Source organism: Eucalyptus grandis, chromosome 8 (genome assembly GCF_016545825.1).
Source record: "Eucalyptus grandis isolate ANBG69807.140 chromosome 8, ASM1654582v1, whole genome shotgun sequence".
NCBI lineage: Eukaryota > Viridiplantae > Streptophyta > Magnoliopsida > Myrtales > Myrtaceae > Eucalyptus > Eucalyptus grandis.
In genome coordinates, this window is record NC_052619.1 from 4923037 (window position 1) to 4948881 (window position 25845).

General features: G+C 39.2%; 3 protein-coding genes, 1 long non-coding RNA gene and 1 pseudogene across 5 annotated transcripts; 2 read left to right on the forward strand and 3 right to left on the reverse strand.

Annotated features, from left to right (window-relative positions):
- The first annotated feature begins 691 nt into the window (after positions 1–691).
- Positions 692–2091, forward strand: LOC104416052 (annotated as a pseudogene).
- Positions 2092–3475: 1384 nt separating this feature from the next.
- LOC104455995 (receptor-like kinase TMK4) lies at positions 3476–10019 on the forward strand. Its single transcript, XM_010070682.3, is given in 4 exon segments — positions 3476–3482; positions 5937–8299; positions 8301–8325; positions 8939–10019. Coding segments are annotated over 4 exon segments (2910 nt in total). The 3' UTR covers positions 9454–10019.
- A 1980-nt stretch (positions 10020–11999) lies between these two features.
- On the reverse strand, positions 12000–13135 carry LOC120286766. Its single transcript, XM_039299259.1, has 3 exons — positions 13101–13135; positions 12861–12998; positions 12000–12412 (listed from the first exon to the last, which is right to left on the reverse strand). Exons 1-3 carry the CDS (start codon positions 13122–13124, stop codon positions 12266–12268), a joined length of 309 nt encoding a protein of 102 aa, XP_039155193.1. The 5' UTR covers positions 13125–13135; the 3' UTR covers positions 12000–12265.
- A 182-nt stretch (positions 13136–13317) lies between these two features.
- On the reverse strand, positions 13318–15810 carry LOC120286920 (O-acyltransferase WSD1-like). The gene is made up of 3 exons (XM_039299527.1): positions 15509–15810; positions 14754–15338; positions 13318–13461 (listed from the first exon to the last, which is right to left on the reverse strand). The coding sequence occupies exons 1-3, from the start codon at positions 15695–15697 to the stop codon at positions 13318–13320; spliced, it is 918 nt and encodes a 305-aa protein (XP_039155461.1). The 5' UTR covers positions 15698–15810.
- A 2617-nt stretch (positions 15811–18427) lies between these two features.
- Positions 18428–20672, reverse strand: LOC108955043. 2 transcript variants are annotated; one of them, XR_005545481.1, is made up of 3 exons: positions 20449–20672; positions 19244–20283; positions 18428–18712 (listed from the first exon to the last, which is right to left on the reverse strand). It is a non-coding gene; the product is annotated as an uncharacterized LOC108955043 (long non-coding RNA). The 2 variants fall into 2 exon arrangements; XR_005545482.1 differs by having other exon boundaries at positions 19244–19677; positions 20109–20672.
- Positions 20673–25845: the final 5173 nt, after the last annotated feature.

Sequence of the window (25845 nt, forward strand, 5' to 3'; positions counted from 1 at the left end):
AAGGACAAATGAAGGCCCTAATTCTGTATGGTATATGAACAGTTTACGTCATGATTTAGGTGCTCAATTTCAGGATTATGAACTCTCATGGTTCCACGTATCACGGAAAATCTATAATTTCAGAATAATTTTTTTCCCGCCAAATTACCAGTAGCCTTGCGACGAATCTATAGAGAAGCGTTATAAGTATGAGATTTTATCGAGATTTCTTTTTTTTTTCACGAATTATGAACCATTATTCAAATCTTGTTATTTTAAGTTCAGTATAAGGTAGGGATATAAGGACCTATGGACAAAGTTTTACTTTTTATTGGATTTCATCAGATGAAAAAGTTCTTCTAGAAACTCATTACCAAAAAAAAAAAAAAAAAAGGTTCTTCTAGAAATTCTCACCATCTGGAATAATGACTAACAAAACAAGAAGACAACGGCGTGGTTTTAGGATTTCATTTGATGAAAGAGGTCTTCTACAAACTGTCCCCGTCTGGAGAAATGGTTAACAAAACAAGAAATCTAAGGCGGAGGTAACAACTTGGGCTATCTTTAGGAAAAGAAAGATAGATCTAGCCTAAGGAAGAACTACGACCGTTTCAACCGCAAGTTCGACTCAAGTCTCCATTTAAAAAGACAACCACCCAAGCACAAGAAGAAAACAAGTTGACACTCGAAGCATCTCAACCTGCCCAATCCCATGGCCAACCCCAACTTCCTCATAGTGGCTTTTGCTGGCCAAAGCCACATAAATCCCGCCTTCCAGCTCGCAGGCCGCCTCCTCCGGACTGGCGCTTCCGTCACGTTCACCACCACGACAACCGCTCACCGTAGCATGAGCGGGATCCAAGCCTCCGACCGCCTGACATTTGCCACCTACTCCGATGGCGCCGAAGAGGGTCCTAAACCAAGTAACTTTAGCCTGGAGCAGCATATGGAGGACTCCGCCCGGCGGTGCTCGGAAGCCGTGAGACAGATCATCGAGGCGAGCCGTGATAAGGAGAGAACTTCACGTGCATATTTTATACGGCGGTTGCACCTTGGGTGGGCGAAGTCGCGCGTTGTTATGACATCCGTCTGGTGTGCTTTGATTCAACCAGCAACGTTGTTCGAGATATATTACTATTACATCAATGGCTACGGTGACAGTATCACAAATGAGAGCAATGATCCTTCATCGCCGACTCAATTACCAGGACTGCCGCCGCTCACGGGCCGCGACGTCCCTACTTTCTTGACCCCCGGGAGCCCATTTCGTTTTCTTTTCACTTTGATTGAAAAGGAAATCCAATCGCTCAAGGGGGATAGGAAAGCAAGATTGCTTGTGAATACTTTCGATGCACTAGAATCGGAGCAATTGAACGCTATTGATGAACTCAAAATGGTGGCCGTCGGGCCGCTACTGCCTTCCTTGGAGGGACGAGGCTCTTCTGGCGCATCGCCAGGAGGCGACCTCTTCCTAGGTTCGAGGGATTACATTGAGTGGTTAGACACACAGCCTGCGGCCTCGGTGGTTTACATATCATTCGGAAGTATCTCCGCCCTTTCGAAGCCACAAAAGGAAGAAATGGCACGCGGGCTGTTAGCACCGGCCGGCCGTTCTTGTGGGTGATCAAGAAAGCATTGATCATGGATGGCGGGGATGGGGACGGGAAGCAAGAGGAGTCAGAGGATCAATTGAGCTGTATGGAAGAGTTACAGAAACAAGGGATGATCGTGCCATGGTGCTCTCAAGTCGAGGTCCTGTCGCACCCGTCGGTAGGGTGCTTCGTCACGCACTGTGGCTGGAACTCGACACTTGAGAGTGTGGTCTGCGGGTGCCGATGGTGGCCTTCCGCTGTGGGCCGACCAGCTGACCAACGCCATGCTCATCCAAGATGTTTGGAAGGTTGGGGTGAGGGTCAGCGGGAATGAACGGGGCGTCGTGGAGGGAGAGGAACTCACAAGGTGCTTGGAGATGGTGCTGGGAGGCGGCGAGAGGAGCGAGGGAATGAGGGGAACGCCAAGAGGCTGAAGGACGCGGCACGAGAGGCTGGCAAAGAAGGTGGGTGTGCGGACAAGAATCTCAAGGCCTTACTGGAAGAGCTTGTTTCTGGCTGAAGAATAGAGCTCAATTTGAATTGAACCAAGAGGCATTTTTGCTTTTTGTTTTATATAATTATGATGTGATTCAAGGTCTTTGGCCTCCTTTGTCGCCAAAAGAAATTAATGTAATTGAGATGTATGATATTTTTTGGGATTTACATTGTCGTTCGCCAGCCTCTTGACTTATGACACATGAAAGAAGCACATTAACAAAAACTCCGCAACTATATTCCGGCTTGAAAAATCGTTCCATATTGCAAGACACTCGATGGTAGGGATCATATCTTGCATTGCATAATAGGCCATAATTAAGAAATGTAATAATAGTATTAATTGTATCAATAACGAGAATAGCTAATAAATAAGGCCAAATGGCCATAATAATCCTCGAATTTTCTCCTCTTTTTAGTTTTACCGCCAACTTTTTAGGTTATCCAGATAATTTTTTTTGCCTTTTGAACTCGTATAAAATATGTCCCAAAATTAGACTCCCTCAAAACTATACATTAGATACGCTTTTGCCCTTTTCAAAGTTATTATCTACGATTTCACCATTAAGACCGTATTTTCTCGGGGAGAAACCAAATTCTTCTTGTTTTATTTATAAAACAAAAAAAAAATAGATCAAAAATGGCTGATATAAAACTAGACAAATTGTCTCCTATTTAAAGATATAAACAAAAAAAAAAGATTGGGAAAAATTCGCACAGACCAACAAAAAATAAAAGTAGGTGTAAAGTGGGGATTTGCAAAGAAATTTAACGGAATATTTCTTCTTAAGAATGGTGTTGAAGGGCCTAGGACTGATTTAAAACAAATTAAAAATATTGGATATTTTTCTACCAGGATTAAAAGGTCAGGATAATGTAGAGATCTATTTTGCCATTTGACCCAGAATCTTGTTAGAAAGTGTCCGTGCACACTAGTTAAAGTTAGTAACATTAATGAAGGTACAGATCGACACATTTAAAAAAATAAATTAAAAGAGACATGCTTCAAATAGAAATATTTGTATTGGCAACGACCCTTAACAAAATGCCGTAAAAACGCTCGTAACATTTTCCAAATAAAAAAAAAAATCACTAAGGAGATATCTACATACTAAAACTAGGAAAATTACAAAAAAAAAAGGAAAAAGTAGTAAGGTTATTGGAAGAATGTCAACTAAATCCTAAATCTTTCAACTCGACTAATTTAATCCTAGATTTTTTTATCATTTGTTGATGTAGTCATTTTGACCTATTTTTGTCAAGAATCTATGGCGTGGACTTAGACCATCCTATATAGCATGACTAGCATTGATGTAAATATATTTTTAATTTAATTTTTATTTTTTCCTTTTCTTTCCTTTTCCTTTTCTTTGTTTCTTATTTCCCTTCACTTGTTTACGGCCTTGGCAATGGCTGGTAGAGGTCGCCGACCATAGGCAACACCTAGGACGCCCTCGTCGGGCCAAGATTTGGCGAGGGCATCATGACTATGCCGGCAATCTTTACCAACCATTAGTTATAAAAAAAAAAAAAAAGAGACGAAAAGAAGAAAATAGAAGAGAAAAAAAAAAGAAATGAAAAAAATTATCTAAATTTTGTAAAAATTGTCTATGTCAATTTTTTTTTCTAAAATTTGTAAAAGTTGTCTATGTTAAAGCTAGTCGCCATTTGCGTTGGTAATTTCCTACTAAAATTGACCAAAATGATTAAATTAGCAAATTATCAAAATATTTAGTATTAAATTGATCAAATTAAAATATTTAGAACTGAATTGATATCTATGTAATAAAGTTATTATTATTATTATTATTATTATTTTTGGTGATCATCCCTACTTACCTTTGAAAGAGAGAGAATGGTACTTGAAAAGAATTTGGTCGAACAAAATTTTTGTGATGACAAAATAAGCTAAGATACATAAACACTTTAAGGGCGTGGGAAGTATCTTGAGTTGGAAAGGCTATTCTCTCGTCATGTTTTAGACTAAATCAAACGCTTTAAATAGAGAGTCCTTGAGTACTTACAATTGATACAATCTCACAAAAGGGCCGATAACCCAACTCCCATGTCACGCTGGCGCCACCATCACCCGCCCGTAGTTGTCGCTTAGACCCCGCCACAGTCACCTCCCGGTGTCCCCTGCCCTCCTCGTCATCGTCATCAACCAATGTCTCTGTTTCTCTACCACTTGTCCATGAAGAAATAGGGGCCTCGCACAAGGGCTATGGCTAACACTGTGGTTAAGGCCCATGGAGCCGTGCTCAATTGAGCAGATGAATAGAGATAGCAAGCCTGTCAAATAAAACGCTAATTTTTTATGGACTAAAAATAACAAATTTTGATTAGAATTTGCTTTCAAGGTGTGAGAGTTGAAATCCACTCCCGAAACTATATTGCTCTAATCACAATCTCCTGAGAAAGTGAGAATTTGAATCATTGACCTCTTCCTTCAATGTTGGAAGGATGGCCACTGAGACAAATTTCAATAGTTAACTTCCCTTTTTAATAAGTAGAAAATCGTTGTGTTCAAACCGCCAAATAAATGAAAGACATTTATTTTTCTTGAATATGATTTTCATATAAATTATTTTCTTTATCAAATTTTTTAATGAAATAAATGCATCTTAAAATTAAAGTTCTCTTTTTAGGTGATTTTAAGATGGTAGATGATAGCTATGGACCTCCTTCAATGATGCTTAGCTTTATGATAATGTGGTTGGGCGCCGTAAATCGCGCAACTGCAAGCAATCAATAACAATAAATAAAATGAAAACAGAAGGAAGACAGATGTTTTGGTCTATTGCTATCAAATCAGGACGCAACAACTTCCGATGCTCTTCGACACCTGTCCACACCTAACTCCGGTTAACTAGGCTTGATACGCTTTACTCAACAACAGAAATATCTTCGACCAAAAAAAAAAACAACAGAAATATCCATAAATTCAAAATCCTCTTTCCTATTCCGATACAAATATTTAAATATATTTATCTCGTGAAAAATCAATGGCTGAAATAGTATTTATTCTCGATTTAGACATAGATTATAATTGATTAAGAAATATTTTCCGTTGGGTATAATTCCCAAGACGTTGCAAATAGTTATTTTAAAATACATTTTTAAAATTACTTATTTTCTTGAAATAAATAAATGCGTGACGTAATGTGAGGACAAAAGAAGCAACCGATCATTTGCCGCGTTTTGCCAGCTCAGCGGATTGCAAAAGATGTTTTAGATTCTGTTTCCGTCCCGAAAAAGAGCCCACGCAGTCCAAACAAGACAGGTTGGAAGTCAGATTCTACTCAAAACAAAACATTATCAATAGAGGGGAAAAAAAAAGGATAAGAAAGAAAATAAAATTTCCACTTGAGACTATATCAATAATACACAACATGTCATCCCAAAAAAATAAAAAAAATTAGTACACAACTTTTTTTATCGCTTAGTTAACATATTTTATTCTTGGTCCTTATCTGATAGTTTAAGACGTTCTATTTTCATAATAGATAATGATTCGAAAATTTTTCAATTGAAAGATTATAAAAAATTTGGATGAGATAGTCTTTGCATTATGGGGTACGAAAATTCATAACCCGTAAGCATAAAATCTTTTTTTTTTTTAATTTTGTCTCTTGGTGGATTAGTTTTGTTTGATAATTCTTTTGTACACAAGTTAATCACTATCTTAAGAAATAATCAACAATTTACGCAATATAAGCTCTGAAATAAAATTAGAAGGTGCGAAGCGCAAATCTTGGGGATTATTTTACTGATATTCGCATGAAATACTTTTTTTTCTCCTTAATTAAGACAATTGATTTTAAAATTAGAAGCAAGAAAATAGACGTTTCCTGTTATATCCCTCTAAAGCCCGCTCAAAATCGCTCTCTCCCTCTGCCCCTCTCTCTCTCTCTCTCTCTCTTCGCTGTCCGTCAACCCAACCGAATCATCGTACAACACAACATCGCAACTGCCATAACACGTCTTTCTCTCCTCTCTCTCTCTACGATGGGCGACATGGCAACCCTCCGCCGTCCCCTCCCCGCCGCCGCCCCCTCGTCGTCGTCGTCGTCCTCCTCCTCTCAGCCGCCGTGGCGTCCGGCGACGACTCCTCCGCCATGGCCGACCTCCGGGCCGGCATGTCCCCCGCCCCGTCCGGCTGGTCGTCCTCCACCCCGTACTGCAAGTGGGACGGCGTCAACTGCGACTCCTCCTCCCGCGTCACCGCCATCAACCTCGCCTCCCGGTCCCTCGCCGGGACCCTCCCCGCCGACCTCTCCTCCCTCTCCCGCCTCAAGACCCTGTCCCTCCAGAAGAACGCCTTCTCCGGCCCCGTCCCCAGCCTCGCCAACCTCGCCTCCCTGCAGGAAGTCTACCTCGACGTCAACAATTTCACCAGCGTGCCCTCCGGGGCCTTCGCCGGGCTCACCAGCTTGCAGACCTTGAGCCTGAGCAACAATTTCAACCTCGACCCGTGGGCGATCCCCTCCGAGCTGAACCAGTCCACGGCCCTCGTCACGTTCTACGCCGGCAACGCCAACGTGGTGGGGTCCCTGCCCGATTTCTTCGGCTCCTTCCCGAGCCTCCAGAGCCTCCGGCTGTCGTACAATAACCTCACCGGGCCCCTCCCGCCGTCGTTCGCCGGATCCGGGATTCAGAACCTGTGGCTCAACAACCAGGCACAGGGCTTGTCAGGTACCATTGATGTTTTGTCTAGCATGCCCGAGTTGTCTCAGGTCTGGTTGCACAAGAATAGCTTCACCGGTCCGATCCCGGACCTGTCGAAATGCGAGAGCTTGTTTGACCTTCAGCTTCGCGACAACGATCTCACCGGCGTCGTGCCTGCTAATTTGATGTCGTTGCCTAGCTTAAAGAACGTGTCTTTGGACAACAATAAGTTGCAGGGCCCTGTCCCCGATAACCCCAACAAGATCCAGTTTACTTATGACGGTACTAATAGCTTTTGTAACACTGCGCCGGGCCCTTGCTCTTCGCAAGTCACTACCTTGCTGGAGATCGCAGGCGCGCTGGGTTATCCGGCGACGCTGGCTGATTCTTGGGAAGGGAACGATGCTTGTCAAGGGTGGAGTTTCATTACTTGTCAGGGGAAGAATGTAACGTCGGTGAATTTCTCCAAGCAGCATTTCGCCGGGACAATCTCGCCCGCGTTCGCCAATCTCACGTCCTTGAGGAGTTTGTTGCTGAGTGATAATGATTTGACCGGTTCTATACCGGATGGTTTGGCCAAGTTGCCTCAGCTTCAGGTCCTTGATGTTTCGAACAATAATCTCTCTGGGCCAGTGCCAGTGTTCCCAGCTTCAGTGAAATTTACTAGCACGGGCAATCCTTTGCTCGGAAAATCTTCGAGCTCTGGGAGTGGGGGAGCTTCTGGGTCCACTTCAACTCCGGAAAGTTCATCGAGTGCATCGAATGGTTCTTCTGTCTCAGCTGGTTTGATTGTGGCTATCGTTTTGTCTGCTTTAGTATTTTTAGCGATACTTCTGTTTGTGTTATACAGATGCTGTTATGCCAAAAGGAAAAATGCAGGGATCGGGCGGGGCGAAAATTTAGAAAAAGGAAAAGAAGTAGCTAAGATAAATGGGATGAATGGGCAAGGTGGTGTTCAAAGTGAGATACATAGCCAAGGTAGTGGCGACCTTCCTGTCTTCGATGGTGGAAACGTCGCCATTTCAATCGATGTCCTCAGACAAGTAACGGATGATTTCAGTGAGGCCAATGTATTAGGCAGGGGAGGTTTTGGTGTTGTCTACGAGGGAGAACTGCACGATGGGACCATGATTGCCGTTAAGAGGATGGAATCTGCAGCTCTAGGAAACAAAGGATTGCATGAGTTCCAATCTGAACTTGCAGTGCTTACTAAGGTCAGGCATAGGCATCTGGTTGCTCTTCTTGGATATTGTATCAACGGTAATGAACGGCTGTTGGTATATGAGCATATGCCGCAGGGCACACTGGCGCAGCATCTGTTTGAGTGGGAAGTGATGGGCTACTCACCCCTTACATGGAAGCAGAGAGTTACAATAGCTCTGGATGTCGCGAGAGGTGTGGAATACTTACACAGCTTGGCTCAACAGAGTTTTATCCACAGGGACTTGAAACCATCCAACATACTTCTTGGGGATGACATGAGGGCGAAAGTTGCAGATTTTGGGTTGGTTAAAAATGCTCCCGATGGCAAGTACTCTCTCGAGACTCGTTTGGCTGGAACATTCTGGCTACCTAGCTCCTGAATATGCTGGTAAGTAGAGCTTCAATGCTTCTTGTTTCGGTTTTATCTTTTGTAACTTGCTTATGATACGGCTGCACTTTCTTGAACTCGAGCAATCTAGATAGCCCCAAAGAGTAGGATTGAATTGTCTGAGAATGGGTGTCATTAGGTCAAGTTGATGTCTTTTGAAACTTGTTATGATACATTGTCTCTTCTTACGAAGAGAGGAAAGAAATAGAGGAAGATACACCTGAAAGCGCAAAACGGTCTTTGTATTCTTTAACTCTTTGGAAGTCCTCTGTTCTGATCGGGACACTCGTGAGCATTCACGGCATTCACGCATTCCCTTGGCTGGAGATTGATGCATGACCATGATCTCCTACCTATGTTCTGTGTCATCGGATATGTGGATAGAGGCCTGCTTCTAGTTTATTGTGTCGGTATTATAGGTTTTGCTGGCTGAATAATCCAGGATGTGTAAATGCTAACACTGGAGAAATTTTTCTTCGCCAGTTAAGAGTACAATTTCGATTATATTCTCCACTACTCTGTTTTGGGCATTCTCTGTACACCCATTTATTCATTTGCTTGGATTGTGTGCCTTGGAAGTTGCGTTTGATATGCTTTCTCCATTGGTGAACAGCGACCGGCAGGGTAACCACCAAGGTAGACATTTATGCATTTGGAGTTGTTCTAATGGAGATACTCACGGGCAGAAAGGCATTAGATGATTCTATGCCAGATGACAGGGCTCATTTGGTGACATGGTTCCGCAGAGTCTTAATCAACAAAGAAAACATCCCAAAAGCCATAGACCGAACTTTTAACCCCGACGACGACACCTTGGAGAGCATCTGCAAAGTGGCCGAGCTGGCAGGTCATTGCACTGCCCGTGAACCCTTCCAAAGACCCGATATGGGCCATGCAGTCAACGTTTTGAGCCCTCTTGTAGAGCAGTGGAAGCCTTCTTCCCAGGAGGAAGAGGACAACTACGGCATTGACCTCCACATGAGCCTCCCTCAAGCTCTAGAAAGATGGCAGGCGGATGAAGATACTTCCACAATGTTCAACGGTGCGTCCTCCTCCCAAACCCAGGCAAGCATCCCTCCAAAACCTGGATACTTTGCGGACACATTCAATTCCACGGATTGCAGGTGAGGGGGGCAGAAAGCAAAAGGCTTCCCAGCTTCTTAGTCCAGCGTCTTACCGAGGATTAATTGTGCTTCTGTCATATATTCATTCGCTTAATCAGTCTTCTCAGAGTCTCCTGATGATTTATACTGCTCAAGCCGAGCAGATAGAGGCTACTTCTTAGGTTCTCTCGTTCTTTGATCTGTTATTCTTTTTCTCTGTCGTCCGTTCTTTCATATCTTCACTTGTTCAGATTCTTTCACGCAGAGCATAGATTTTGCGGTGGTCAAGTAAAGGGGTGTTACACCAAGTTGAGAAGGGTAGATCTGTGTATGATAGTTCCTTCACATTGTAAAGAAAAAGAGAAATGTGACTGCTTTCACTTGAATGTAGTGATGAGTTGAGAATATTCCCTTTCTTCCTTTTCCTAGGAATGGTCACATTGATTTTCCTTTTCCTCATGTATCCATTGAGCTTTCCTTTGTGAAAAGCATCATGCCCGGGTCCTTTTGAGATGATTTACCTTGTAGTTTTGTGTATGATTTTTCCTTTACATTGTCAAAAAAAGAGAAAGGTGACTGCTTTCACTTGAATGTAGGAATGGGTGGAGAAATATTTCCTTTTTCCTTTTCCTATAAATGATCACATTGATTTCCCTTTCCTCGTGTACCCTTTGAACTTTCCCTTGTGAAAAGTATAATGCCCCCTGGTCCTTTTAAGATGATTCCCCAATCCAGCCTGTGCAACATGTATTAGGTGGATGCTGAGTAGGCTACTCTGTATATGTTAGAAAAGAGACACTGACCAAAAGCTTGATGAGAGAGAGAGAGAGAGAGAGAGAGAGAGAGAGATTGGCTGGGTTGGGTTGGACTCTACGACTGAAATCACATGTTAGGAATATGCATGAGTTGAGGCCACGCTGGGTTGGTGGCAGCATGGGATCTTTTTGCTGAACATGATTTCTCTTTCGGCTGTTGTGCACATGCTGTGGGGGCCCTCCCCTGTTCCTTCTTGATTTCAGTTTGAAAAGAGGCAATTCACGAGATGAGTTGATGCTTTCGGTATTTAAATTGCTAAAAGTCGGTGAATTTTATTCTTCCTCTTTTCATGTTCTTTCACCTTTTGGTTGAGGCGTGAGAGAGGACTGGAGTTAAGTTAAACCAAATAACGCAATCGTTTCGCATTAAAGTTTCCATCTACCTGTCAGCGTCGTGTAATCTGACAATGACATAAAACCAGAAAAACTTTTAAGTCCCAGTCTTACTCTTACGAGAGGTGACATTGACAGGCCAAAAAATACTAAAAAAATCTTAAACTTATTATATTAATATTTTACTTTTAAATTTCTCGGTCAATTTAACCCTTAATTTTTTTTCACATTTAACCAATTACTTGAGGTAACTTTTGGCTAACAATCGCTGGCTCAAATAATTTTTAATTAATTTTTCTTTCTTTTTCCTTTCCTTTCATTTTGGCTAACAAGGGTTGTCGATCACTTACAAAAATGAATTAATGAGAAATATTTTCATGATCATTGAAATGAAAATGATTAAATATAAATTATTGTCAACAATGAAAATATTTTTCAATAGCTAATTATTTTAAGCGACATGAGCAAGTATTTTCTGAAAAATATCTTTTCAAATTATCAATTTTTCACGAAACAATCGAAATCTAAGTAACAAACCTCTATTGCCACCAATTATTCGTAGGGCCGGATGATATATGTTTCCATAGATTGCATCACTTGTCTCCAATACTAATTCAACATCATGGACCACAATATAGATTATCACTTATAAGTAAAAGTCATTGCACATCAACATTGAGAATGATAGGGAATAAACTTTCAAAAATTCTACACAATGCTTATTATGACACATTTACCTCAAATATTTTTTGTCACAAAATTCTAAACTTGTACCCACGAGGCACATCTACTCACCAAAAACCTTAAACATATATTTGCACAACACATTTACCTCAAATATTTTTTGTCACAAAAAAATTCTAAACTTGTACCCATGAGGCACATCTACTCACCAAAAACCTTAAACATATATCTGTACAACACATTTACCTCAAAATTTAGGTTAAATATGTCACATGAGTATAAGTTTGGGATTTTTAATGTTATAAAAAATAATTTGGGAAACATGTGTCACACAGATATAAGTTTGAAATTTTTTATGTTTAAAAAAGAAGTTTAGGATAAATATATCACGTGGGTATAAGTGGGTTTTAGAAATGTTTGGAGTAAATATGTACAGTGATTTTTTTTAGAGTTTTTGGTGGCCTTTTTCGTAGAAAGACATGTACTATCTCTTTTAGTACTTTCTCTCAAGCCATTTGTTCTTTAGCATTGGTGATATTATCTCTTTATGTCTACGGATATTATTCTTTTGCTAGTTCAATGCTAATTTCAAGATTTTTTTTTTTCCAAAATAAGATGGCGAATATTATTTTCTTACAGACGTAAACAATGTAAAAGATAAGTTTTTTTTTAAAAAATTTCCCTGCAATTAACTCTAACGTGAATAATTTAATCGGCTCATTGAATAACAAATCCTACGTGCCAGATAAGATGAACTAAAAATTTCAACTTCGTCCGTCATCCATTGTGTTTTCGATCCTCGTAGAAATATCTCATATACTAAGTTTAAAGCTAAACAAATCCCGCCATATATCGATTTATTGGAATAATATTTCCCCTGTCATCATATGTCTGGATCCTTCCATGTTAACTGTATCTTCATGGCGAGAAACAAGGGAGAAAAAGAAAACTAGGGCTTCATCAGAGGGCGATGAACGGTGAGAATAATAGGAATAGGAATGGCTTCTACTGCTTCCAACATGCGTCGCGAAGGATTGTGTCGAAAGCATTGACCAGGGAGCGGGTGTACAGCTCGGAGTCTATGAAGCCTTGCTCAGCTCCCACAGCTACTCTTAGATTTCCCGCATAGCTGAAGATCGTTATGCGGAGACTCTGCAAAAGTTAAATGCAAGAAGGTATTTCATGCGTTCATTACATTATCGTCTGCGAAGAAGAAGGCCACTCAGGATTACTCTAGTCGTTATGTGATATGGTAAACAAGACAAATCGAATTTTGAATTCGACAGTTCTGTCCACTTTTACGGATGGCATAGGAGCCTAATTGTTGCATATGCTCTGTTCCATTATCATGTGTACGTGATAGAAACGTTCGTCTTTAGACCCTGTATGTGTCCCGGATGTCGCCTTCTAATTAATATTTTGGAAGAAGATGCAGGGACTTGAAAAATGTGTCCTAGTACCAAAACTTTAGACGTACCAACCAAGCATTGGTAATTTTATGCGCTTGGGTCCAAAATCAATGTCCTCCGGACATGTGTCCTAGTACCAAAAATGTGTCGCCTTCTAATTAATTTTATGCGCTTGGGTACTAGATAAATACCTCCGGTGTGCCGGCAACGGTGTAGTACATGCCTTTAACAGGATGATTTGCCAGGGACAATTTCTCCACTGGCCCCATAACGTTGGAGATGACCATGCTCGAGTTTCTCAATGTCCTGCTGATGTGCTTTGCTACTGCCTGCAAGCACGAGCAAACAAGAGCGCATTCATATCAACTTTGTAAATCAGACTTAGCATATTTAGCATTTCTGATTAATTTTATCGTCCCACATGCACAGACCTCTGCGTTTCTGCATTTCTTCATGATCCCAAGTAGCTTCCTGTGAGGATTACACCGAAGGAGCTCCGTTTCCTCTTGATCACCTCATGAGCTTCGTGGACAAACTTCAAAGGATCAGAGAACTGAGAATCGCTCGGTTTCACTTTCGGTATTGGCACATGCAAGAATGCAAAATTGTTTCCCCATGGTGACTCGGAATTAGGTCGGACCATGTCTCTCACGACTTGTAATCTCGCAAATTCCTCGTATTTAGCAACACCAGTGCTGTCGAGTTGGTGCTCAGATTTGAGTTTGTGCTCGCTCTTTGCATGTACATTCGAGTCGCCAAGAAGATTGTTCCCATAATCACATCGTTGACAGTCTGTTTTATTAAAGAAAAAATTCAAGTGAAACTGACTGATGATATGTTAGTTTTTTGGCCTCGAACTCGTTGCGTGAGCGATTGGTTCGAAGCCCTAGGAGTATCAATCGATTTCTGTATGGTAAAAGAGTAAATATACCTACAATTTCAACTTGACAGCAGTTCAAGAAATAATGTTGCATGTGGATCGTCGGATGCTACTAAAGAGTTTTTCATTTGAGGTTGATTCCCGTCCACTCATGTGATGTTGATATGTATCTCCCTCAAATGTCTTATCATTCTTGTTAAATGTGAATAAATTCGAAGAATAATTTAATGTTGGATCTACTAATATCCCTTTATTGTATTAATTGTCATGGAAAAGGCAAGGAAACGCTCAATATGTTGACCTGATTTTAAAAGAGACATAATCTAAAGCTGAAAAAAGCAAGTGAACTAATCACTTTAATAAATATTTAGGTTAATATCATGGAAAACCCTAAACTGATGCATCTCTAACAATTTACTCTCAACTAATTTTTTTTATTATTAAAAATTCCAAACTGATACACTTGTGATAAATTTACTATTTATTACTTTGTATTAAATTTAAATTTTATTGTCAAATTATTAAGCTGGATTACACATAGTTATTGAAGGGTCTATCAATTTAAGGTTTTATCTTCTGTTTGTTACATGTATACTAGTTTAAGGGTTTTTGTGCAATACAGAATTTTTTTTTTTTTGTCTATCCTACTTTACTCCAACTCTAACTCTCACTTTCATACTTTTGCTTTGCTTCCTTATAGGGTATGAGAGTCGGAATTCACATGTGAAATTTGTCACAAATGTACTGGTTTAGGCTTTTTTGTGTTAAAAAATTAGTCTTGGGTAAATTTGTAACGGGTGTATCAAATTTGAGTTTTTGTGGTTAAAAAATTAATTTGAGGTAAATTTGTCATAAAATGTAGTAGTTTGGATTTTTTTGTGATATCAGTCCTAAATATTTTGTTTGATTGGTGGGTTTGTTTTAGAAAAAATCAATGGTGTAACTAGACATTTATATTTAAAATCATGTAAATAAATGCCAAAATTATCTTTGGAAGAAGAATAACTAGCTTTCTAGAACTACGAATATTTTACAAATAAGTAAGAAAAAATAATACTTTTCAGCTAATTATGTGAAGGCGATCATTATAATGCAAAAGATTATAGACGAAAGTGTACCTTAAAAAGTAAAATGCTAAAAGATCGAGAAATGCTTATGTGATGCAAGAAGTTAGTTAATATAGTCTTCAAATGATATTTCTTACCACTCGAAGGCGGGACTTGATCTCTTTGATGCGATCCAACGAGAACGTGACTGTCGACACCATAAATGGCTGGAAGCTCTCCGACCCACACCGAATTGGTGACAAATCGTCCTCGATACAAGTGCTTTTGAAGACGCTCCAACCGAAATCTTTTACAGTGTTGACCAGTGGTGAAAAACATCTGCTAACTACCTTCCGAAGTCCAATGTTTCTGTCATCTTTATTGGCTGAGCTGAAGTTACTGACCGAGGGAAAGGTTATTGGAAGAGAAGGATTGTCAGCTCTTTGAAGGCAAGACAAGAGAGCACCTACAAGAGAATAGCCATCACCAAGCGCATGGTGAAGCTTGAAAATTAGGGTTCCTTGTGCTTCACTGGTTGGACACTTGATAATATGTATTTCCCACAATGGTTGGCCTTGCGGAAATGGTTGCATGGCTATTTGTGAAATGTAAGTTTTGAGGAAACTATCATTCTCGGATGGAGATGATGAACCCTTTGGAAAGGAAAAACTGGGGACGTGCACATGGTTTTCCACATTCACTTCCACCTTCTTCCACTTTCTTGCTCCCTTCTTTCCCATCACCTATCCAAGAGAAAAAGAAAAAGAAAATAATATCTGAGTATGTTCAGTGAGTTGGGGTTTATTCATTCGAGATATCTGACCAAGCACGCATTCACATTATAAACACTAATTACTCATATATCAATCCTACCAATGGTGAATATCTATGCATAGGGCGCACAGACACATACCATGATAGAAGAGAAGCGAGGGTTTATTGGGAGGAAAACATCTTTGATCAGCGCCGTAGCTTGGGAGTCATCAATCGGAATTTCTGATTCCAATATACCAAGAATAGAAACCGACATCACTTTACTGTTGAAGTACTCTCCTGTAGGGCTCACTGGCTCAAGGCCATCATCCTCTTTTATCAACTCCATTGGACAGGACTTGCAATAATCCCAATCTAAACGTAACAGGTTGAGAATCTATAGAGAAGTCTATGAAAGAATCGGATATCCTTGGCATACATACATATATATGTGTGTGTGTGTGTGTGTGTGTGTGTGAGTGCGCGTGCGTGTCCGTAGGTGATTTTTACGTTTCTGGCCATCCATGTGACTTCGTGTACCGAGTTGTCGGCGAATATGGGGATTAGGTGGGATAATAAAGTGTTGTTGCAACATGTAGGTAGCTACACTTGGGACGTCATCCGCTGGAAAAAGTCATAAGACAGAGATTTTCTAACGATCTAGTTCGATCCACGTTGGCCCAAATTTGTATTCAAACAAGTAGCCATCTAGAAATAAATTGTTAATTACCAATCGGTTGATATTACATCTCCTATCGGATGGGAGACTTTCGGGTGTGACGCTTTTTTTCAAGCGCTTGAGGCGCTTCAATCGTCGGATTTGCTATGGTGCACACATTTGTGCTTGACAAATATGTGTTAAGATTGATGGGAGCAAATGCCCGACTCACTTTTGAATTATAAAAAATGTTTTGTTAGCAAGTGGCCTTGTGAAACTTATCAAACATGCAAAGGAGAAATTCCTTTTAGATTGTTGATTGTGTATATCATGAGGATAGTCAATGCATAGCGTCCTTACCTCTCTGTTTTGAGTCCTCCAAGCAGAAACCTATCTGTAAGAGCTGGTTCCCAGTTTTTGGAACCAGTAACTGACCTTTCCAAGCTTGTTCCAGTATCGACCCATGAAGCAGCCTTTTTTTTTTTCTTTTTTTTTTCTGTTTCGTTTTTATTTATTTAATTGCTCAAATGGTTTGTATAAGCAAATCTCATTCAAGCCATGAAACTTAACATAAAGAAGTGGCAGAAGAAAGGGAATACAAGACGACGAAGTGAGGCATGTTTTGAGAAAATTGAACAAATTTGGATGAAAATTGCGACAATGTTTGACCATTTCTGTATATTCAAGTAAAAGGGGGTGTCCCCAGCCCACAAGCCTTGTTGCCACGTGAGGGTTGGTTGCAAGGCACGCATGGGATTGATGTCAATGAACTAATAGTATTCTGCTTCCTTTTGCAAGCATGTAGAGTAAGCACAAGTCGTGCTTCAGGCCGATGCTTAGTAAAGAGATCAAGAAGATATAGAACACCGCAGAAAAGTGTTGATCTTGGTCTGCAAGTTCACCGGAGTTCATCAGTGACTAATGTTGCTGATAGATCTTCTTCAACAGTTGTGGGAAGTAAGACAACCGAGAACTAGAAAGAAATATGTCTGAGATAATTTAGGGTTGGTTTTGAACAGTTTAAAGTCGGTGTCCACGCATAAAACTGAAAATTGAATTGATCCTTGTGTGAACTAACCAAGTAATACCAGTCTGGTTTGGTTCCCAGGTTGAACTGGCCTGATTGCTCAATCCTAGTTCTCTCTTTCCTCTTCTTGTCCTCTTCATGCTTTATATGCAAGTTACACTACGAGGACTGCATACCTGCTCTCCGCCGATGACGAGCTCCCACCCAATCAATTCTGCTTCGTTCTCCCCAAGCCCAAGCTTTAGCAGCGGCTCATGGCGTCGGGCATGGCAGCTCTCGCTCTCAAGGCCAGCCTCGCGCTGCAAAAGGTCACGAAGCAGGGTGGGGACCACAGACGGAGGAATACCTAGATCTCTCCATCTTTGAGGTGCATCTCGACGGCAGAGCTCGTAGTGATGACGGCAATGTCTGATACGGGAGCGAAGAGTTCAACGTCGAGAAGAGCTTCGCCATCAATGGAAAGGCAGTCGGGGGCATGAGCCTTTCTCGATTAGGGTCCGAGAGGAAGATGCAGATCATCTACGATGATTTGTTCGTTTAGGGTGAAGTCGAGCACTTCCCATGAAATCCAAAGATAGTTTCTACTTTTAGATTAGGAAGTTTTTTTTCTTCTTATTTTTAAACTTTAATTTTCGGATTGACTCGTGACCGGTTTAGTTTCCCAAACCAAGCAAAAGATAACGAAAAAATGTTTTTCAGTAAAAAAATTTCCTACAAACCAATAGAGTTTCCACATCTTCATAAGAAACCACAGAACAATGTAGAAAACTACCTGTAAATTGGCTTTATCAATTGTCTATTCCATTTATTTTATTGTCTTCATATGGAGTTCCTAGACCACATTAAATTCATCATAAATATGAGAATAACTTAGTCAGGAAGGATCAAAGAGAGAAGATCTGGTGCCAAACTAATAGGACGCTCAAACATAACAAACTAGAGAGTAAGAGCACGAAAGAAAAATCGACACAAGGTTTATGTTCACCCTTAAACTAAATCTATATTCAGCAGATGATTTTTTTATAACTAGCCACTCACATTGCTCTGTTACAAATTTCAATCAAAATAGGAAGAAATTATATATATATATATATATATATATATATATATATGTATATATATCAAGTCCAAACAACCAATAAAATATAACTCAAATTATAAAGTCTACCGGTGGTTATGACAATAGAGAGTATAAACTACATCTCAACACATACTCAGAAAACCGCCATACCTTCAAATAAACAAGGTACCAAGTTTAAGCAATCAAAAAGCAGTGAGATAATTCCGGCACCAACTTTTGATCGTCACGCTCATAAGCCATGTTTTATAAAATTCCCCAAATAGTGGTCCACAACATGAGTAATGAGATAAGAAACTAGAAACAGCGACGGCGTCCAAGATCAAAATTCGCTAAACGGAATGAGACATTTGTAGGATAAGTCCCATCATCCTTCTCTTTCTATAGATGTGGATTTTCAGCTTTTACTGTTGACTTGACACGAAATTACTTGAATGAAAGCCCTCCAAATCTGGGGAAGGTTGGATGAACCATCAGCCACTTCGGCAGAATGCTTTTATTGTTGATTTGACCCGAAGTTACATGAATGGAAGCCTCCAAATCTTGGGAAGGTCGGACGAACCATCAGCCACTTCGGCAGCTATTCTGCTTGCCATTATGCCTACAAAAAAGCAACCATTCAAAAGAGCATACTCAAAGCACGAAACACCAACAGTAGCAGCAGATTTTGTCATTCCTAGAGACAATCTTGAATCAAAGGATGATTTTTTCCGAGGGTTTTGCCCGGAAAACAGTATTTGCAGGTAAGGAAAACATGATCACATAAGTCAAAAAAGTAAGTAACACTAGTTATTCTCGTACGCCATATTAAAGACGTAACAAGTATACTTCAATATCAAAAAAGAAATCATGTGATTCCATCTAAAGGCATAATTCGCAAGAAAAAGGGTATCACAGCTCAAGCAGTGTCTACGTAACTTCAATAAATTTAGGGGATTCTGTCAATATATACCGCTTCTACTTTTTGCACGATAAACATTATCTCCAAAAAATGAAGTTAAAAAAAAAAAACTGCCAATTCACAAAGGCAGCTTTAGTCAAGGTGTTCAACTTAAGGGATTCTGCCAATAAGTCCCAATTCTACTTTCTACATAATAAACATTAACTCCAAAACCTAAAAAACAAAACGAACCTTTCAATCCTTGAGTAGAGGTGCTCAACTCTCCAAGAGTTACCATCTTCCTCCACCAGAGATAATCTCCGTGTTCCCACTCCAACGCCAAAGTAATGCTTCTGTCATCCTTATTGACTGAGGGAAACGTTACTGGAAGAGAAGGACCGTCAGCTTTTTGAAGGCATGACACGAGAGAACCCAAAAGAGAATAGCCGAAGGGCATGGTGAAACTTGAAAATTTGGGTTCCTTATGCTTCACTCGTTGGACACCTGATAATATGTATTTCCCACAATGTTTGGTCTTGTGGAATTGCTTGCATTGCTATTTGTGAAATGTTACTTTTGAGGAAGTCGATTCTTGGATGGAGATGATGAACCCTTTGGAGAGGAGAAACCGGGGACGTTCCACATTCACTTCCACTTCTTCCATTTGCTTCCTCCTTTCCCATCACCTATCCAAGGCAAAAGAAAACCAAAATAATATCCGATAAGGACACTACAAGTGCTATAACTTTTATATAATACTTACTTAAGTGCTATAACTTTTTTTTTGATCATTTGAGTAGTATAACTCTCAATCAATTATTTGAATGCCATAAATTTTTAAAGATGTATATCCAAGTGTTGGAAATCTGATGTGACATGACAGTTGTGGTGAGCATTTTTCAAAAGTAATGGCATTCCAATGATTAATTGAAAAGTTATACGATAATCAAGTGATTAGAAAAAAAGAAGTTATGGTACTCATGTGATCGAAAAAAAAAGTTGTGACACTCAACTGAACGTTATACAAAAGTTATGGCATTTGTGATATCCTTTTCCCGAGTAAGTGCAGTGAATTGGGGTTTCTTCATTCAAAATATGTGATCATGCACATAGTCACCTGATAATATTCCCTTTAGGACAATACTTCAACAGTAAAGTGTTGTCGGTTCTATTCTTGGCATTCTGGAATTCAAAATTCCAATCGATGACTCCCAAACTATGTGGCTGATCTAAGTCCACATTCACTTCCACCTTCTTCCATTTTCTTCCTCCCTTCTTTCCCATTAAATATCCTAGACAAAAGAAAACCAAAATAATATTTAAGTATGTGTAGTGAATTAGGGTTTATTTATTCAAGATATGTGTTCATGCACGCATTACACTTGACAAACACTAGTTACCCATATATCAATCCCATCAATGGTTAATATACATGCATAGAGTACACACATACATACCATGATCGAAGAGAAGCATGGATTGATTAAGAGGAAAACATCTTTGATCAGCGACGTAGTTTGGGAGTCATCGATTGGAATTTCGGATTCCAAAATGCCAAGAAAAGAAAGCCATAACACTTTGCTGCTGAAGTATAGACCCGAAGGGGTCACTTGCTCAAGGCCGTCATACTCTTTTTTCAACTGCATTGGACAGGATTTGTAATATTCCTTCTCTTTTCTACTCAATTGGACAGGACTTGTAATATTCCCTATCTAAGAGTGCTGTGGATCTATAAAGAAGTTTACGAAAGAATTGGATATGATCGACAGATACATGCCCATAGATGCTTCTTTATGTTTTCTGGCCATCCTTGTGACTTTGTGTACCATGACTCTCCGTACAGTACAGGAATTAGTTGGGATAATAAAGAGTCGGTAGTTATAAGTAGCTATACGTTGGACATATTTTATATGGATGTGAAACACGTGTACCGAAAAAAATCATAAAGACAGTTTTTCTAAACACAATTCACTCCATGTTGATCGTGGCGAGTACTCATAAGGATAGCCATTTACAGGTGAATCATCATTTGCAAGTCGATTCACAGGGGATGTCCTATCTAATGTGAGACAAGGAAAGTGACTAATTTCCATTTATTTGGTGGCTTGGAAAAAATGATTTTCTTCTTATTATAAAAGAAAGTCGTTTTCTCCCAATTTAAATTTGTTATTTTTAGTCTACGAAAAACATTTTCCGAATGTCAATTAGTTTTCCGTTATTTAAATACTGGAAAGGCAAAAGACAATTTCTTGAAGATAGTTTTTTTTCGAAGAACAAACGAACCCTAAAAATAACTCGATCACTAAGAACCAGAAAATTATTACAAAATTGTTATTAAGGTCGTGTGTATGAAAATATGTCGGCCAAAGAAGAGGAAATAGGTCATGCATACATGAACGATTTCTAAGATCTTTAGCTAATGTTGCATTGTTGTCGTGGACGAATATCATTTGAAGATCTTAGCATTCAAGGTTCCATTAGGTGCATTCACTGCAATAGATGGAGATATTTATTGATGGGAAGGTACCATTCGGGATATTTCTCCATCAAATGCCTCACTCACGCTTTCGTTCACTCCGTATAGATGTTGGACCATGAAACGCTCCTTATTTTGTATTAATGGTGATGGAGAATGCGAGGAAACAACCGACATGGTGACTTAATTGTGAAAGAGATGTAATTTAAAGCTGCACAATGTATGTGAAAATTCATGTTGTGCCATGAAAAATGTTCCCATGTTTCTGGTCATCCTTGTGACTTCGTGTACCATGACTCTCCGTGGATTCTAGGGATTAGGTGGATTGTAGGGAGTAGGTGGATAGTAAGAGGTGGGTAGTTACAATAGCCATACATAGGAAACCATCTGCTGAAAAAATCATAAGACTAAAATTTTCTAATGATCCAATTGGATCCCCGTTGAGTACTAAAAAGTTTGGTCATTTAGAGGTGTTCATGAATAAGTTTTTTTTTTTTAATGACCCAGGGAACCCCGTACAGCCGACAGCCGGCGAGCAAACCCTAGGGCTGCACGAGGGAACTACCACCCCGTGCAAGCAGTTAAGGCACCAAGTGCCTCCATTGGTTTTCGAACCCTTCATCTTGAGGGCAATGATCAATGGGACCTTATTCAGCGGAGCCACCACGGCGGGTAGTTGGTGTTCATGAATGAGTTTGTAAGGCATCTTTTATATAATGTGAGACTTGAGGATATTAAGCTCTTTTTTTTTTTTTTTTTCCAGCAATCGGATGCTTGAGGCTTTTCAAGCACGTGACCGCTTCCCCATGTACCTATTTACACCCATTCGTGCTCAAAACAAGTATTTGTTAAGTTTGGTGGAAAAACTTGCCCGATTGACTTTTCGAATCATGTAAAGGGTTTTTTTTTTTAAGCAAGTGCTCATATTGTATTTATTAAACATGCACAGTAAACAATTTGCAAAATATTGATTATGCATATCACGAGAACAGTTAATACATTAAATATTAAAATAATTTTCATTTAGTTGATTAAAAAGTGCCATAAAAGCACTCTTTAGCAAAAAAATTTACGCCAATATGCTGGTAAGTTTCAAAGACTCCCTTCAACTATGCTCTCATCATGAAGATCTAATCACATGTTGACAGAACGTATTCTTGCCATACTTACAAGTATGATTTTTCACTCAGAAAGCAGTACATCAATTATAGAGATTACTACGATTTATTATTTACAAATACTTACGGAGCTTGCCCTGGAGAAATCTTCCTAGATCTATTCCTATTGCGTCTCTCGAGAGATGGCTCTAAAGAGAATGTTCAAATATTATGATAAAGATGATAACTTTGTACTACTTCCGCTTGTATAAGTTTTCACTATAGTCAATGCTTTTTCAAACTTATGTATAGTTAAAAATAAAAGATATTTTGTGTAGTAAATGAAAATTAAGGTGCACTTGGTAGAATTTATATTTCTAAGAACAATTTCTATTCAAAAATTGTTTTTTCCAATTTTTATTTCCTGAATGAATTTTTGAGTTGAAGAACATGTTTGACACGACCTTAAAATTTCTATTCTGGAAATAGAAAAAGAACAAAAAAGAGTTTGGTTTTACCCTCAGCCTCTAACATGTTACACAATGTTGCTCACAAAGACAAATGTGCAAAACCATAAAACACTCTTCAGACTTTGGAATTAAAAGCTTCAATTCTTATGAATGCGTGTGTTTTATCCTTTAGCTTTGAGACCTCCTCTTACACTCCTAATCTAAGCTAACCGTTGGACATATCTCCAGGATGATTGCCCAGCCAATCGACCCGTTGACTTGGATCTAGTTGAGAAGATCTGATTATTTCAGGATCACCGAGGGTGAAGCTTCCCATATATTTTGCCGCCCATATGACAGTTCAAGTTTCTAAAAGTCGAGTGCTTTAGATTAGAAAAAATATTTTGCCTCAAATAAGTTGTTCTAGGAAAGTTGAATCTCTCACGGATATAAGAAAGACTTTCCTTTTGGAACTCTTTATAAATATCGCAAGGAGTCCAACCAATAGCTATTAGTCGTTGCACGAATAGTTAGCTCCTTCCTAGTTCTTTAACAAAATATAAGAGGAAGGAAATAATTAAGTCGCAACTTTGGTTTTGATTGATATCGTTTGATCATATTCCATCAGACTTTCCATCTAAAAATACTTATTATTAGAATCAAAGTCTCTAAATTTTGTCAATCATCAAAATCTCTTAAGAAATGTTTTCTCAACAGATACCCCATGGGCCATGGCAGCAAGAAAGGGAAATCTCGTGCTACACTCTAATGATCTCTTTCCTACCGAGGCAAACTTATGCATTTTCTTAGTTTCAATTCATCAGTCTATGGTACTCGGGCTTTCCTTTTCCTTTAAATGTAGTTGTCTTGATCCTTGTTACGCAATTCAATTCTTGCTTGAATTGCCAATATGCCCGATTCAATAAAAAAAATGATCAACCTTTGGTGAAAGGTATTTTGCTAGTTCCCAGCGAGACATACTTTATTGAGTTCCCTACCATAGAACTTGATAGTTACACTTACTTGCAATAGACTTATAATTTTGGCCCCCCAAGACTTGATTTCTAGATTTGTTCCCGTTAACAAGATTGTCATGTCCCGAACCCTGAGCGCGCAAACATCCCATGACAGTCGATTAAAATACAACATCCCAGGATGCATCCCTGATCCATTCATTTTATATTTTGATTAGACGCAAGCATAAACATTTAATATAAACACCCAGTCAACCAATCCAATAACAGGGATAGTAGACACATCAACCATTCTAAAACAACACTTTAATTTATAAACTTTTAATCCTAGGAAGTTTAATAATTACAAGCCTTTTTACGGCTACTCCCTACCAATCATCTCAAAAACCTGTAGGGTCAGGATTAACCTAAACTTCACTAATGATGAGGTTGATCAAAAGTGACGCCAAGCACACCCACTTCTTGGCCTATTGGGACCCCAAACCGCACGCGACAGTTCTCTTTACTACAAGCCTGAAAATATTTAACAACAACGGGTTGAGATATAAATCTCAACGAGTTAATAGCCTAAGCTTCGAATATGATGCAAATTCGTCTTGGAGACAGCCTAAACACGCACGACATACAAACTTACCTCACTTTGGCACACCATTGCATATTAATCTATCACATATGCCAACACTAAAGCAACAAATATAATCAATAATCAAAACACATAACGATCATGCATCAAGCATTTACACGAGTCTTAATTATGAGGTAAAACCTATTTTGGCCTGTCCCATACCGTGCCTTATAATTTTGCTCCATAATCAAGTGCAATGCAACACAATCATTCATGCATTTTCCTATTATTACGACCCCTCGGGCCATGGCCAACACACAAGTTGGCGGTCTTTTGGCATGAACGGGCATCGTCCTGTCCCATCGGGTATGGCATCGTTTAGAACCCCCACCTAGACAACATTTCATAAGGAGTATCGGTTCGGCCTCAACCGCATCTCGGTAGCCAAACCCCTGCCAGATATCCGATAAATATCAGGCATCGTCCCCAAACTCCCATTGGGTGACTGATTTAATTAAGTGACCACACAAGCATGTCAACACTCAAGCCAATTCTTATTTGCCATCAATTAGTCAAGTGTAAAAGAGTTTGTTCTTAAATAACAAATTTCGGAAAATCTTCACATTTAAAATTCCAGTAAAATAATCGTACGTGGTCACATACTTAAAACCAACCCCCTAACTTTGCACGCTTTCATTTTAAAACCACATTGCCCCATTTAGCATGTAAAACTTGACATCCAAACACAACACCTCAAAGTTTACCATTTTCTTTTTAAATAAACCTTATTTGAAAATAGCATTTAAACTCATGATTTAGGCAATCAACAACATGGCAATACAAACTCCAACGGTCATAGTTATGCATAATTTCACCCAATAAATCAAGCATAAAATTCTATTTAGTAGCTAAACCATCATTTAATTTTCACTAATTGCGATTAATTAGAGCTAAACACGATTAATTAAGTCTGAGAATGAGTGTAGAGTAGGAATAGAGTAGGACTGACCAAAAAAATAAAATAAAAATTAAGCCAATGGTGATTAATTACACTAACTGTGATTAATTATGACTAACCATAGTTAATTAAACTAACCAAAATTAATTAAAATAATTAAGATTAATTATAATTAATTAACTAATCATGCTTAATTAATCTAAACACGATTAAATTAAACTAACCATCCTTAATTAAGAATAATCTCTATTAGCCTTAATTTAATCCATCCTTAACCTTAGTTAAGGCTAAACTATCATTAAAGGCTACTAACTACCATTAACCCTAAATTAAAC

Bases quoted from the DNA above. Each gene is read 5' to 3' on its own strand.
- LOC120286766 (XM_039299259.1), bottom strand. From the start codon at position 13,124: ATGAAGAAATGCAGAAACGCAGAG. The intron at 12,999-13,100 runs GTCTGTGCATGT...TCGTGCTTGCAG, and splicing joins AGAAATGCAGAAACGCAGAG to GCAGTAGCAAAGCACATCAG. The intron at 12,413-12,860 runs GTATTTATCTAG...TAACTTTTGCAG, and splicing joins CCGTTGCCGGCACACCGGAG to AGTCTCCGCATAACGATCTT.
- LOC120286920 (XM_039299527.1), bottom strand. From the start codon at position 15,697: ATGGAGTTGATAAAAGAGGATGATGGCCTTGAGCCAGTGAGCCCTACA. The intron at 15,339-15,508 runs GTATGTGTCTGT...TCTCTTGGATAG, and splicing joins CTCGCTTCTCTTCTATCATG to GTGATGGGAAAGAAGGGAGC. The intron at 13,462-14,753 runs GTAAGAAATATC...TTAATAAAACAG, and splicing joins TCAAGTCCCGCCTTCGAGTG to ACTGTCAACGATGTGATTAT.